The sequence below is a fragment of the Mesocricetus auratus genome, unplaced genomic scaffold, assembly GCF_017639785.1.
Source record: "Mesocricetus auratus isolate SY011 unplaced genomic scaffold, BCM_Maur_2.0 Super-Scaffold_100023, whole genome shotgun sequence".
NCBI lineage: Eukaryota > Metazoa > Chordata > Mammalia > Rodentia > Cricetidae > Mesocricetus > Mesocricetus auratus.
The window spans coordinates 17,907,609-17,922,460 of NW_024429204.1; the positions used below are offsets into that span (position 1 = coordinate 17,907,609).

The following is a 14,852-nucleotide window of genomic DNA, read 5'->3' on the forward strand; positions in this document are numbered from 1 at the left end:
ACAAAACAGAAACCAATATTCTGCAGTCATAACTTTCCTTTGGATGCCTCAGATATTTTTCTAGTGGAGCAAAAGAAAATAATTCAAAGCCACTAAATTAATCATGGATCCTGGTGAAATGATTATGAGGTTGTTTTTTTTTTCTCCTGGCTCTCTAGTAAGTCAGGGTGAGTAAGAATAATACATGCTCCCCTTTCATGTGGAAGACAAGTGATTCTGACATAGCCTCCCAGATCGCCGAGGTACTGCAACCTGACTTCCTAGTGTCTCTAGTGCTGAAAGCACAGGTTTTTCAAAAACCGAAAATCTTTTATTATTGTTGTTATTTGACACAGGGTCTCACAATGCACACTGGTTAGCCTTGAACACATGATTCCCTCATCTTAGTCTTCTGAGTGCTGGGGTTACAGACATCTCCCCCGAAGCCTAGCAAAGCATTTAGTTTTAGGAACATGATTTCCTACTCTTCATGAATACAGGCTGAGAGCTGATCAGGTCGAAGGGTTTAAAGAGAGAGCCATGGACTGTCTCCTTCACGGTGTTCGCAGGCAGGCGGACGGCAATGTGAGCGAATAGAGCAGTTCACTGGAAAGACTACAGTAAATAAATGCAGAGGAGATAAGTCTCATTAAATGACTTCGGGGAAAGCTTCGGGGATGAACGAGGCTTTACCTGGCAAAATGTCTTCTGGCAGTGTTTCTATTTTGATACACTTGTGTTGACGTATACTTGTCTTCATGAGCACACAAACATTTCTGCTTAAACTATAATTAGACAATTAGAACAGAAGGAATATCATTATCCTTTATGACAGATTATGAAATCACCAAGATCTTCTAAACATCTTCATGCTTAATTAATCTGGGGTCGCTTTACCCAAGGTCATTTTACTGCATTTTCTGCTTGTTAATTACTTCCAGTTTGCATACACAGATGTGAGTTTCTAGAAGACAGGACATGGATATGAATTTCAAAATGTGCTAAGTTAGAGCTTGGATGCTTGTATCACATACTTGTATGACATAGACCCTGGAATTATTTTTCCTGATGATACAGTCTATGTGCTAGAGAGGATTGTTTCTTCCTTTTTTTTTTCAAGTAGTTGCTTAATTATTTTAATGTCTAGCCTCTTGTCTCCTAAAGTCTTAGACCCATAGCTTCAACCATGATATATGACACTGCCACCAGCCCAGTGACAGCTTTCCCTTCTTCCAGGGATCCATCATACTGGCTCTATTGCTGTACCCTCTCTTGTTTGTGCTTTTTACCTCATTGCCCTACATTGAGGCATATTTTTTCCGCATCATGCTAAATGGAATCTTCTGAAGCTTACTGGTACCAAATAACACTATCACCAGCTAGCAGCATCTACAGAGGCTCATCCAGACCTCTGCATTCCCGAGAACTACCTCACTTAAGTTTGTTGTCTAACGTTCCATTGTGTGTTGGGTACTCTTCCTCTAGCTAGTAATGGGTGTCTGTGCCATCCCTAGAAGTGTGCTGTTATGAACCGCATTACTGTTTGACTCTTGCCTTCTGCCTCAACTGTGCAAGAGTCACAGACTTGCCAGTGGGGTGACAGAGCATCAACATCAGCAACTGTACCTCAGTAGAAGGAACTGGAAGAGATGTGCTTCAAAGAGCTTGCAGCCATCTATATTTTCACTAGGATTACCTGAGAGGCCCTCCGAGGGCTCACATTGTTATATTGGACCTACTATTTTATACTTACTATAATCACACTTGTTATTATTTGTCCTGTCGTACCTAGTTTTTGTAAACCTGATACAACTTGACATACCTGGGAAGAAAGAATTTCAATGAAGAATCGCTTTGATCAGATTGGTGTATAGGCTTGCTTTGTGGGTCATTTTTGCTGTTTGTTTGTTTTTGACTGCTGATTGATGTGTGAGGGCCAGCTTCACTGTTGGCAGTGCCATCCCTGGGCAGGTGGGCCTCGACTGTAGAAGAAAGGAAGTTGAGCAAGCCAAGGCAAAAAGCAAGTAAGCAGTGTTCTTCCATGGTCTCTGCTTCAGGTTGCTGCCCTGAGTTCATGCCTTGCCTTCCCTCATCGATGGACTGGAACCAATATTCTGAAATAAACTCTTTTCCTCCCAAGTCGGTTCTGGTCAGTGATTTACCAAAGCCACAAAGAGCAAAGCAGGATGTGTATTAGCTGGAGTTTATTAGGGATAAAATTAAATCTGCCTATCAACTTCAGAATAGTTGATATCATTAGTATGCTGAGTCTTCCAGCTTATGAATGCATGTCTCTACATGTATGTAAGTGGCAGCTTTCCTTCATGTTTTCTAATTTTGACCAGTGTTTCTATGCATGTTTTGGCAAATACATGCTTAAGTATATTTTCATCTTTAGAGCATTAGCGAGTGGCAATACATCTGTTAATTTTTGCCAGTTGAATGAGCACACATTACATATCAGCATCGTCTTGTTTGGGACACTAAAACAATTAAATATTTCTTTGTTCACTCATTGGCCTTTATTTCTTGTCCTCTAGAATGTCTGTTCATGATTCTTTACTCTTGAAAGTAGTATTTTTCAGTTTTTCCTATTGTATAATGTTCCTTCTTGGTTGTAATCTATCATTTTTCTCCTCTTTCTGTTTGTTTGTTATAAGCCCAAATCCTGGTGATCCTTTTGCTGCTTCAGACTTGCAAGTGATGTGGTTATAGGTGTTAACCAATGCATGGCTTTAAAAATTTCCTTTAAGGTGTTTTGTTTATGTGAGCAATTTTCAAGCTTTAGTATAATTAAAGTTATCAATACTTTGACTTTGGGCCTATATAGAATTTATTTATGAGTGAGCTTAATCGAGAGGATATTTTCATTGGAAATCATTTTGAAAACAGAAAACTTAAGCTTCTTCACTCTTCTGGATAAGCAGAAGGGATTTTCTGTCTGGAATCTTTTCTACACCTGGGAAGACAGCTCAGAGAGAGAGAGAATGCTTGCCTCAGATGAGTGTGGCCTCTTGTTCATTCCTAGAACTGCAAAAACAGGCAGCCATGAACTCCAAGAAAGTGTAAGCAAAAGGAAAATGTCTAAAAATATTTTGTGTATTTTCTCAATGATTTAATAATATTTTTCGAAGTTTTGAAAGAAACAAAACCACACCATTTGGGAGTTAGATGCTCTTCATTTAACAACTAATAAAAATAAGTTCTTGAAGCATAATAAGATAACGATTTCCCCAGATTATGACCAAAACCTAAGGAATTTCTGTCTCATGGACTGTGGCAGTATCTGGTTTAGGCTTTTTAAAGTTGCAGTAGGATTGAGTCCTAAGTGCAAGGCTGGTATCTTTTTCCTATTAAATTTAGGGCCAAAAATGTAACTAATAGCTCTGGATTGAGTTGTAACATTGAGCTTCCACAGTGAAGACTGGAGTATTCCCTTGGCAAGCACATTTTTCCCATCTGCTAAAAGGATCTGGGTCTTCCATGCATATTAATGTCTGGAAAGAAAATCAGCTCCTTTAAGCAAATGTGGCGTGGAGGATGCAGAAACACATTTGTTAGGCTGCCTGTCTCTTTTGCTAGCCACAGTGGTTCAGGTGGTTATTTTTTTTAATAATAAAATCATTTGGTTTTTCGGTTTTTAAAAATTTCCTACACATATATGACATATCTCAATCTTATCACATCCCTCCCCCTTCAGTCCCCACCTTCCCCAATATATGTCTCTCCCAAATTCATTTTTTTGTCATGACCTGCTGAATCCAATTAGTGTTGACCATGTGCACATGGGCATAGCCTACGTCACCCACTGGGGCGTGGACAACCTACCAATGGCCACCCATTAAGGTGACTCTACCTCCTTCAGTAGCCATCAACTAACTGCCCGCCATTCCTCAGCTAGGGGTGGGTATTGGGAGCCCCTCCCCACTTAATGCTGGGATTTTTTGCTTGCTTGATCATGCGCGGGCAATCATAGCTCTGCTATTAGTTTATGTGTATAACTGCCGCATCATTTCCAGAGGACAGCATTTCACAGCACACACTCCCATCTTTGGGCTCATACATTCTTTCTGCTCACTCTTCCATGATATTCCCTGAGTCTTGGAGAGGGTGGTTGATGAGATATTCCATCTGTGGCCGAGCACTCACAGTGGTTTATTCTCAGCACTTAGAAGTGTTAAGAGTTTCAGGGCTGGAGAGATGGCTCGGAGGTTAAGAACACTGGTTGCTCTTCTAAAGGTCCTGAGTTCAATTCCCAGCAAACACATGATGGCTCACAACCGTCTGTAATGAGATCTGGTGCTCTCCTCTGGTATGCAAGCATACATGCAGGCATAATACAATATACATAATGAATAAATAAATTTAAAATAAAAAGAGTTATTAGCCATTCCCCACTGCCATAAGAAGCATCTCTGACCAAGTTTGAGAGAGCACAAATCTATGGATACAAACATGAATATTCAGAAGGCAATTTGACACCATGACTATTTAGCAAAACAACATCAATAGGTTCTCCCCCAGGGATGATTATTTTCCTAGCCATGGGTTTTGACCATGCTTGTAGTATTATCTATGAGTTCCCTCCTGTGCAGCAGATCTGAAATTCAATCAGTATAGCAGTTCCCCGACATCTCCACCTTGCCATTGCTTCACCAGCGGGCATATCTTGTCTATGACTCATGTTCTTTCTGATTGTGATTTTTTGCATTTTGGTTTTCAATATGCAATTTATATTTAAAATATTGCTAGACTGTCTTTTAATGATAAGACATAAACCAAGTAGGGAATTTTTTTGGTCTGGCAAAAAATTAAACACACACACACACACACTTACTTTATTTTCAAGGATTTATAAACTGCTTTAAGAATATCCCACCATCTTGGATGTGTGTAAGCAGAGGTGGCTTCCACGTGATTATCCGCAGACCAGTGCTTCCTTAGGCAACCACCTATGGTTGTGAAGGCACGTTTCTTCTCCTCTTTACCAGCATTTCTGCAGTGGGTGGGCACCATTCTGACAATCAGGCACTGGTGGTACCATGCCAACAACCTGGTGTCCTTATGGAACACTGTGTGAAGTACTCACTGAAGTATTGAAAACACCAGTTGCCCAGCTCAAATTTAGGGGTAAAATCTTACTGTAACACAGAGGCAATATGAAAATCAACAATAGCAGCAACAAGACACAAAACAGACTTGGGGAAGTCCTTGAACCCCTCCTCAGTTTTCTTTTTCCGAATGATAACGTACTTAATCAAAGGTCTCTGTGCGATTTTTAAACACCTAGCCTTGGCTTATCTAGCACAGGCTCTTCAGGGCCACCAGGTTGGGTGGATGGCCCTCACTGACACTGTTGAGACCTTTCCTGGAAAGAATCTGCAGGCTGAAGCCCCAGGCTGGAAGATTCTGTACAGACACCATTTTCTAAAGCACACAGCAAGATGAGTTGCCAGGTTGGCCTGAACCTGACAGCACTTTGCTAACGATTTCCAGACCCTCCAGTCTGCTGCCAACCATTACTACAGGTTTTTCCTTGGAAGAAGTCGTTTAAGGGAAGAGTTATAAAAAAAAGATGGCAGCTCTGATGGGAGCTTTATTGTTTTCTTAGCACTAAGTTGTCTGAAGGACATTGAACTTGACTCGCCCTTTTCCCAGTTTCTGACAGTGACACATGTGCTTCTGCTGTTTGCACTTTGCAGAAATCAAATTCTTCTGCGAAACTCCAGCCATCGCCGACATTGTCATCCTGGTGGATGGGTCTTGGAGCATCGGGAGATTCAACTTCAGGCTGGTGCGGAATTTCTTGGAGAACCTGGTCACAGCGTTCAACGTGGGCTCGGAGAAGACACGGATCGGTACACCTTAGGCACCATAGGACCTGGCTGCTGTTGGGAAATGTCTGCAAGAGTCTTAAGAAATTCAGAAACCTTTTATGGAGCTACGTTCAAAGTTATCAAAGGATCAATTATACTGTTGCTCCTGAAAGCACATGTTCATGTCAACATGTATTTATTCCTAGCAATGTTATAATATCCCCACTAAAATTTCCAATTCATGCTGCCATTCATTCGACTATGGAATACATTAATTCTCTGTATTTACCCTGCTTTTACTGTTGGTAATAGTGAAGCTTTACAACATAGCTTGCGCTTGCATAAGAATTCATCACATAGCCATCTGTGTTTAAAAGAAGCAGCCAAGTCCAGGGAAATGTCAAATCAAAAAGCTAGGAATAATATTTTGGCATTATAAACTGTGTCAAATTAATTCTAGTTAAGATAAAAAGGAAAAAAAAACCTCCTGTAAATCTTTGTGTCATATCTAAGCAATAGCATAATATATTTTCTATAAAAACCCTATCTTTACCTAAGTAATCATTAGGGAATATTATTCCTTTGAGAATAAAATGACAGCAAACGCACCTAGATCTTTGATCTACACACGGACGGCCTTTTTGCTTTTATTTGCCAAATAGCTTGTTACTTGATAACTTCTAGATAACTAGAAAATATGTAAACTCCCTTCATTCCTAAATACATCCAACCAGACTCCTTCAGCCGATGCCAGGATTTCTCTTTGAAAGTGCAGCACCAGGCAATGAAAAGAATGCTAGACAGATTACACCATGCCATCAGTCATTCGGCGGGTCTCCAGTGGTCACGTGATCCTGAGCATCAAGTAACTTCCGGTTTTCTCTTCCTGCGCTCCAGGCTTGGCACAGTACAGTGGGGACCCCAGAATAGAGTGGCACTTGAATGCCTTTAACACAAAAGACGAGGTGATTGATGCTGTCCGAAGCCTTCCCTACAAAGGAGGGAACACCCTAACAGGTATGCTTTCTCCAGTGCACATTCTTAGCTAAATATTTGCAAAGCAATTGTATTACTTTATTTTGCTCCTTTTTAAGAGGTGGCATAGTGTTTTCTATTTTTGTTTTTTGAGACAAGATTTCTCTGTATTGCTTTGGATCCTAGCCTGGAACTTTCTCTGTAGACCAGGCTGGCTTCAAACTCACAGAGATCCGCCTGCCTCTGCCTCCGGAGTGCTGGGATTAAAGGTGTGCGCCCAGCTTGTTTTGCTCCTTTTTAAGAGGTTGCATAGTGTTTTTTTTGTTTGTTTGTTTTGTTTTGTTTCCCAAGACAGGGTTTTTCTGTGTAGCTTCAGAGCCTGTCCTGGCACTCGCTCTGCAGACCAAGCTGGCCTTGAACTCACTGGGATCTGCTTGCCTCTGCCTCCCAAGTGCCAGGATTAAAAAAGATTCTGAGAAATGAGGATAGAAAAACATTAAAAATATTTGCTTTCCCCAGTTAAACAACTGTGTTTTCCATATAAGTAGACAACTTGCTAGGGTCAGTTAAATACTGCAATTCATAGCACCCAACAGTCTTGAAATTAAACCCAGGCATTGGCAGCGTTTATTGGCATTGTGCGGCATGATGGCACATACATACAGTGCAGTGTGCATGCTATGCATCCAGAAGTAAGGCTGCAGTGACGTGCTGTGTGATGCCACATGGGCGAATGCAACCAGAAACACCTCAGATTCATTACATACTATTTATTTTATTTATTCATCGATCTATATATACATTTATTTGTATTTACTTGAGACAGTGTCTCACTGTGTAGTCCTGACTGGCCAGGAGCTCTTTGTATAGACCAGGCTGGCCTCAAACTCACAGAGATCTTCCTCCCCAGTGCTGGGATTTAACGTGTGTACCATCATGCCCTGCTCATTGCATATTTGATTTTTAATTAATTTGTGGTTCACTGCATTCAGAAACCTGTAACTGTTGACAGAATTTTTTTTGCCAGCCTAATGACCCCAGATATACAGGGGTTCATGTGACCCACAGTTTAAGAAGCTAGGCTCTAGAAGGAAATGAAGCCATCATGGTAGCCAATAGCGGTCAGCAACTGCAATACATAGTGTTTGCTCTTTCAGTAGCCTCTCCTTTCCCTTTCTTGAGACAGAGCTTAGCTGTGTAGAGTAGGTAGGATCGGAACTCAGCAATCCCCCTGCCTCTGCCTCCTGAGTGCTCGGATTTTGAGTGTGCATCGTCACCTCAATGGTATCTTATTTTTAATCAATGATTTTTTTCTTCATCCTTATTTGAAACTCCAATTACTAATTATCATGAAACTATCTGAAGACTTTGGCCCACTAGTATTTTAAATAAGTAACTATTATAGCAATATTTATATTAAAATTATCTGTGTCATGTAAGTGGTTTATTTCACTTTTTTAGTGGACTTATGAGTTTTATGGACAAAGTAGACAATATGCAATAACAAAGGAGCAATTCAAGGGGAAAGATGGAAATCCAATTAAAAGTTTCCAAAGAAATACTAGCTGTAGGAAGGGAACAAAAAGCAAATAAACACCCACTATAAAACAAATGAAGAACATATTTGATGGGTTTAGTAGACCAACAGGGACTCATGAAGAATCTCTAAGCTTGATGAGCTCTGTAAAAGAAGGAAAAAAAAAAAAACCCCAAACTAGAAATCCAAGAACTATAGAACAGCTGTGAAGGCACGTGATAACAGCAATTCCAGAAGAGAGAAGGGTGAAGACATAATACTTGAAGTAATGATAATAATAATAATGATGAGATTTTTGCACAAATTAATGTCAAGCACCAAATTCTAGATTCAGATTCTCTCCCTCCCTCTCTCTCTCTCTCTCTGGGATTGAACCCAGGACCTTCTGCAGGCTAGACGAGGACTTTGTCACTGAGCCACATCTCCAGCACTATTTGAGCAGCTTTCACCTTAGAATGGCTGTTGCTCTCCACTAGCATATGGCTTGGGTACTCAGCTTTAACCGTGAAGATCTTATTATGGACATCTAGGCAAATGGCAACTTGGTAGTTGATCGCCTTCCGAATTGGAAGCATGCTCTAGTGGAATTTGTTAATACCCATGAAAAATTATTAAACACAGATGCAATGTTTTCTTACTCTTTCCCAGGTAAAAATTGCCCAAACTTGCAGTAGCAAGTTTAGACCTCAGTTGGGAATGTAGATTCATGATTAGTTCAATGAATCGTATGTGATGCTCTCGAGTCGATCTTTAGTCTTGCCCCCAAATAAGGAAAATAAATAAATAAGATCAAGAAGAGAGAAAAAGGGAGAGTTTTCTTTTATCATAAAACCTAATTTTCGATACTTAACAAGACTACAGCCAATGTTTAGTTGAGTGATTTGGTGGTCTCAAAGATCCGTTGACATAATGTTGTTGTTTTGTATATTAATTTTAAAAGAGGAAAACCAAAAATAATAAATGATTTCTTAAATAGTGTTGTGAGAGACAAAAATGCCCATTAAATCATCCAAGAGAAGTATATTTTTTGTTAAGATGAAGGAAATGTGTTATTCTGCTGTAACTCAGCTGCTATTTGCTGTATTTTCCATCCTCTGAAGAAATGAAGTCAAGGAAGAATTCAGAATGTGTTATCATCTATGTTGTATAACCTGATACATGAGCAGGTTCTTTTTTTTATTATCTTTATTCTAGTGGATTTGGGTTTTTCATTAGCTCCTGTCAGATTGTTGTGAAAATGAAGGCTCACATCTAATAAAAACCCTTTTAGCTCTACACATCATAGGGATATGATTTCCAAGAAATGTTTGTTTTTTTGTTTATTTCTCCCAGGCCTTGCTCTGAACTTCATTTTTGAGAATAGCTTCAAACCAGAGGCAGGATCAAGGAGTGGGGTTTCCAAGATTGGCATTTTAATCACAGATGGAAAATCCCAAGATGATATTATCCCACCATCTAGAAACCTCCGTGAATCTGGTGTAGAGCTGTTTGCCATAGGTATGTTTTCTTTTTAAATTTTTATTTATTTATTTGTTGTCTATGTATCTAGTATGGGTGGAAGTGTGTGTGTGTGTGTGTGTGTGTGTGTGTGTGTGTGTGTATTCAGAGGATAACTTGTGAAGGTCAATTCTCTGCTTTCTCCATGTGAGTTCCAAGAATGGAATTTATTGGGATTGGCAGGAAGTTCCTTTCCCCTCCAAGCCATGTAACCAATCCCTGTTGTTTTTAAGACAGGCCTGGCTAGTAGCTGACACTGGTCTTGAACTTGTGATCCTATATCAGTTTGAGTGCTGGGATTACAAGTGCCAACACACTTAGCTGCAATATGTTGCTATGTGTCTCTATGGTCAAGCCTCTGTTGTGGATGTAAGTACATACCACTTAATTCAACATGTGCTACTTTGAAAGTCAGAGGCCAGTGCACCTCTATATCAGGCTTGCCATCTGAGTCCAGATTCCTTCATTTAAAACAAGAGTGATTGTGTCGCATACACCACAGTGTTTGGAACTTTAAGACAAATATTGAGCACAAATCTTTTGAAAAGCATATAGTGATGTGCGAAGGTTAGATTCACATTTGTTTTCATTTAATCAGCCACGGCTTGCTCTTCAGGGTCAGTTTATAGCTGTCTCTTTGCTAGTTGTGAAGAAATCACTTCCCACATATTCAAGGAATTGAGAATCCTGCAGCTATTAAAGCTGTGTGGTGTGGCTGACTTGAATCAAGCACTCCGAATGCTATCATTTATGAAAAAGGATATATACAACAGATCCAGAATAATTACAAAAATATTTACATGATAAGCTTTGCCTTCAATTAAAATGTTTACAATTTCTCTGGCAAGAGGAAAGTCTTCTGTTTAGTAGAGACCAATAAACTTTGGCACAAAACAAAACAAAACAACAGCCCGATTGCCAAGACACTGAAACATTAAACCAAATGGTTTAGCAAATCTCTCAACAGGGCTCTGAAGACATTTAAAAGTCTCTTGTTACTTATGGCCCACTTAGTTGTATTTTACACGGTGAATTATTCTGATGTCAATCTTTTGTCTCATTAAGATATACTTATCAAGCCAGGCATTGGTGGTGCACACCTATAATTCCAGCAGTCAGGAGGCAGGTGGCTCTCTCTCTGTGAGTTCAAGGCCATCCTTGTCTGTAGAGTGAGTTCCAGTACCAGCAACACAGAGAAACCCTGTCTCAAAAGACATATGTATATATGCTTATCAAGAACATACTTCAATCTTTTCATGAACTTTCTGTATTCTTCATTGGAAGAGAATACTTTCAGGTTCTGCAGAGGTCAGAAAAGACAACAGTTGATACATTACTGAAATAAACCATAAGCTTCTTTCCTAACCCCACTGTCTTAGGGTTTCTATTGCTGTGAAGAGATACTGTGACCATGGCAACTTTTTTTATTGCTATTTTTTCATATGTTTTACATGCCAACTACTGTTACCCCTCCCTCCTTTCTTCCTGTTTCCTACCCCCACCTCCAGTCTCCCCATCCCCCCATCCAACTGCTCCTTTGTTCAGAATGGGGCAGGCCTCCCACGGGAGTCAACAAAGCATGTCGTATCACAGTGAGGCAGGACCAAGCTGCTCCTCCTGCATCAAAATGGAAGCCTACAGAATGGGGAAAGATCTTCACCAGCCTCACATCTGACAGAGGGCTGTTCTCCAAAATACAAGAAGAACTCAAGAAGCTGGACATGAAAATAACCAATAGCGAGTATAGATTTAAACAGAGATTTCTCAACAGAAGAATCTCAAATGGCCTAGATACACTTAGAGAATTGTTCAACATCCTTAGTCATCAGGGCAATGCAAATCACAATGATTCTGAGATATCACGACACTGTGACCACAGCTACTCTTTATGAGGTCTAATTGGGATGGCTTCCAGTTCAGAGGTTTAGTCCATTATCATCATGGCAAGAAGCATGGTGTGGAAACTTGGCAGCATGGAGAGGGGCATGGCGTTGAAGAGGTTGCTGAGAGTTTCACTTCTGAATCCTCAGACAACAGGAAGGAAGGGTGAAACACTGGATCTAGGTCGAACTTCTGAAACCTCAAAGCCCACCTCCAGTGACACGCTTCCTCTGACAATGCCATACCTATTCCTACAAGGCCATACCTCCTAATAGGCCACTCCCTATGGGTGTATGGGTGGTATTTTATTCGAACTACCATACCTACTAAATTGAAATAGCTAGGAAGAAGGTTTCTGGCAAGCTATACTTCAGAAACATACCTATATCAGGCCAGATATAGTGGTGTCTACCTTTAATTGTGGCACTTGGGAGGTAAAGGCAGGCAGATCTCTGTAAGTTCCATGTCAGCCTGGTCTACATAGGGAGATCTCTACCAACCAGGGCCACCTGTGGGACTCTGTACTTTGAAAACACTCTTCAGGGTTTAGAACTTCTGACAAACCCATTCCCTCTCTATGAGTGTTGATATGTTTATCTTCTTAGAGAAAGATCGTAGAAGATTCCCACTTACACATTTTATTTATTTCTTAGTTTATGTAGTAGTAGGTTGCTGATTGGTCCCCTTTATTTAGAACTTCTTTTTTTCTTTTCTTAGAAAGGAAAACATTAAATTGGGGGTAGCTTGCAGGGTCCTTGGCATCATGGTGGGAAGCATGCCAGCATGCAGGCAGACATGGTGCTGGAGAACAAGATGAGAGTTCAACATCTGGATAAGCAGGCAATAGGAAGAGAGCTTTGTTTGTTTGTTTTTTGAGACAGATTTTCATGTATGTAGTTCTGTAGATCAGGCTGGCCTTGAACTCAGAGATCTGCCTGCTTCTGAGTACTGGGATTAAAGATGTGCACTTACTAGTGTTTGGCATGTCTGACAATAGTTGCAGAACTTGTTGACACTGTGGTTTTCCCTTATTTCCTACTCCCTACATTCTCTCTAAACAGTGAGATGCTATAGGGTGAGATTGTACCTTATCTCTCCTTCCCACACCCCATCCAGTGTCAACATTTGCCAAGCGCTCTGTAAATGACCTAGTGGTCTAAAGTATTTCAAAGGCAGCACTATTACTCTTAGCATTGAAAATCAAGATGCTCATAAATGGTGCATCTAAGAGAAGCATATTGTATTTGCTCAAGCAAGCAGGGGATATTGTTTTGAACTATACAGCTGTTACTGCTGCATTTTCCATTCATAGACAAGAGAGTAAAAGAGGATCAAGAGAAAAATTAAGAATGGATCATATTCAAATTCTGCTTTAGTATTTTTATATCCTTGTTATTTTGTTTGCCTGTGGTTGTGGATGGTGAGGTGAGTATTGTATCATAGTGGTGCGGAGGAACCATCTTATACCAGTTTTCAAAAGCCAGCCGTGCACATCACATTCCTCATCTGCATCTTGACGTGGAATAGGTGTTTGACATAATTCACAGGTAGCTATACTACAGAAAATGGTAAATACTGGAAATGGGGGCAGATAGACGACTGTTACGTATTTAGCAGCACATTCCTGGAACACAGAAGGGCAATAAACCATGTGGTCATTTTGGTCCTGGGAACTGATTCAGTTGCTTGTCCTAGGCATTAACATTTATTACTCTGAAGTTGAACAGTGCATCTTTTGTAGCTGCCAATGGGAGGAAAAAATGCCTATAACCCATTCTTGCTGCTCAGATGGTGGGTTATAGAATGCTTTATTCAAGACTTACTCACTTCATTGTGTGCCAGGCATTGTGGGGAGCTCCGGGATGCACAAACAGGAACAAACTCCTGACTGCACAAATTCCTTCCAAGTCATTACCGCCATTTCCTTTACTTTCCGTGCATTCTAAACAGTGAAACTATTTTATTCATGAAGATGGGGAAGCAAAAATACGGGAGCAGAGAGAGACAGAATCTTTTCTAGCATTCCTAACAAGTGTAGACTTGCACGACAGGATAAAACATTTTCTCACAAAGCTTTTGCTTCAGCACAAAATTCATGTCATATTGACTCAGTTGTGTATTCTAGAAGTCCTTTGAGCAAGAAACTTCAAATACACATTTCTTTAAGTCTCTCATTCAGTACTGAAAACCTTTGCAGAAGAGTTAAGCTAATGGAGGATTATCTTGTATATTTACCCAGAGTTTTATGCTTTTGTTAATAATCCTTAGAGAGTGTTCAAACAAGACTTAGTGAATTCATCTGGATGTTATTTGAACTTCTCTGGAAACTACCTGGAAAGGAGCAATATTCGTGATCTTACAGTCTCCTAATCACATGATTCAGTGATTACTAAAGCTTTGTTCCATAGTATGTTGAGCGTGAAAGTAGTTTAGTAGTGTAGAAATGTAGGCATATGAGAAGTCATCTGTGCTGCTCCCGGCACCTCTCTGGCAGGTATTTCTTTAATACCCTCAGATGATTTATGATACAAGGATTTTGTTTGCTGACTCTTGAGGAAGAGAAATCTCCCCTCTCACCCATAGAACCTAGTTATGTGCCTCTCCTTTTCCATCTCCAAGTTCCTTTGCTCTTGGTAATGTACCATTGGAGAGGCAGCACTGTGTAGTGGAACTACTGTGATACCCTTTCCAGTCATGTGTCCTTCAGAAAAGTTCATTAACTGTGCGTGTGTAAAGCAGCAGAAACAACAGTGGTTGTTGTGTGAGGGTTGCGTGCATTGATGGAGTAATCAACACAGCTCTAGAGACAGAGTAAACACACTGTAAGTGTGTCCAGTCACTGCCCTTTGTCCTACTATTTTGTATTAACTTCCAGACAGCATTCTGCTTGACCCGTGGTGATGAAATTCAATAGAGACAGTAGAAGGAACTTCCTTATTTGATCCATCAAATTTGCAGAGATCACTGGACAGTAAATTGTGTTTGAGTCCATTCAAAAATATCTTCACCCATGTTACCTTCAGGTTTAGTACTGGATAAAGTAGCTATGTATATAAAGTTTTAATTCTAGCAGCATTTCTCAATTTTATTTTGTTGAGATACAGCATTTCACATTATAGATCAGACTAGCCTGCACTCACTATGTAGCCCAAGCTAGTCTTGAACTC

General features: G+C 40.2%; 1 protein-coding gene across 3 annotated transcripts in view; it reads left to right on the top strand.

The window, feature by feature from the left end:
* The window catches only part of Col14a1 (collagen type XIV alpha 1 chain), a 196,317-nt gene that overhangs the window by 51,770 nt on the left and 129,695 nt on the right, over nucleotides 1–14,852 (top strand). For all 3 annotated transcript variants that reach the window (XM_040730425.1, XM_040730423.1, XM_040730424.1), the window contains exons 6-8: nucleotides 5,682–5,837; nucleotides 6,693–6,812; nucleotides 9,640–9,804. In XM_040730425.1, the coding sequence (XP_040586359.1) occupies nucleotides 5,682–5,837; nucleotides 6,693–6,812; nucleotides 9,640–9,804 (441 nt within the window). The remainder of the gene's footprint in view (nucleotides 1–5,681; nucleotides 5,838–6,692; nucleotides 6,813–9,639; nucleotides 9,805–14,852) is intronic.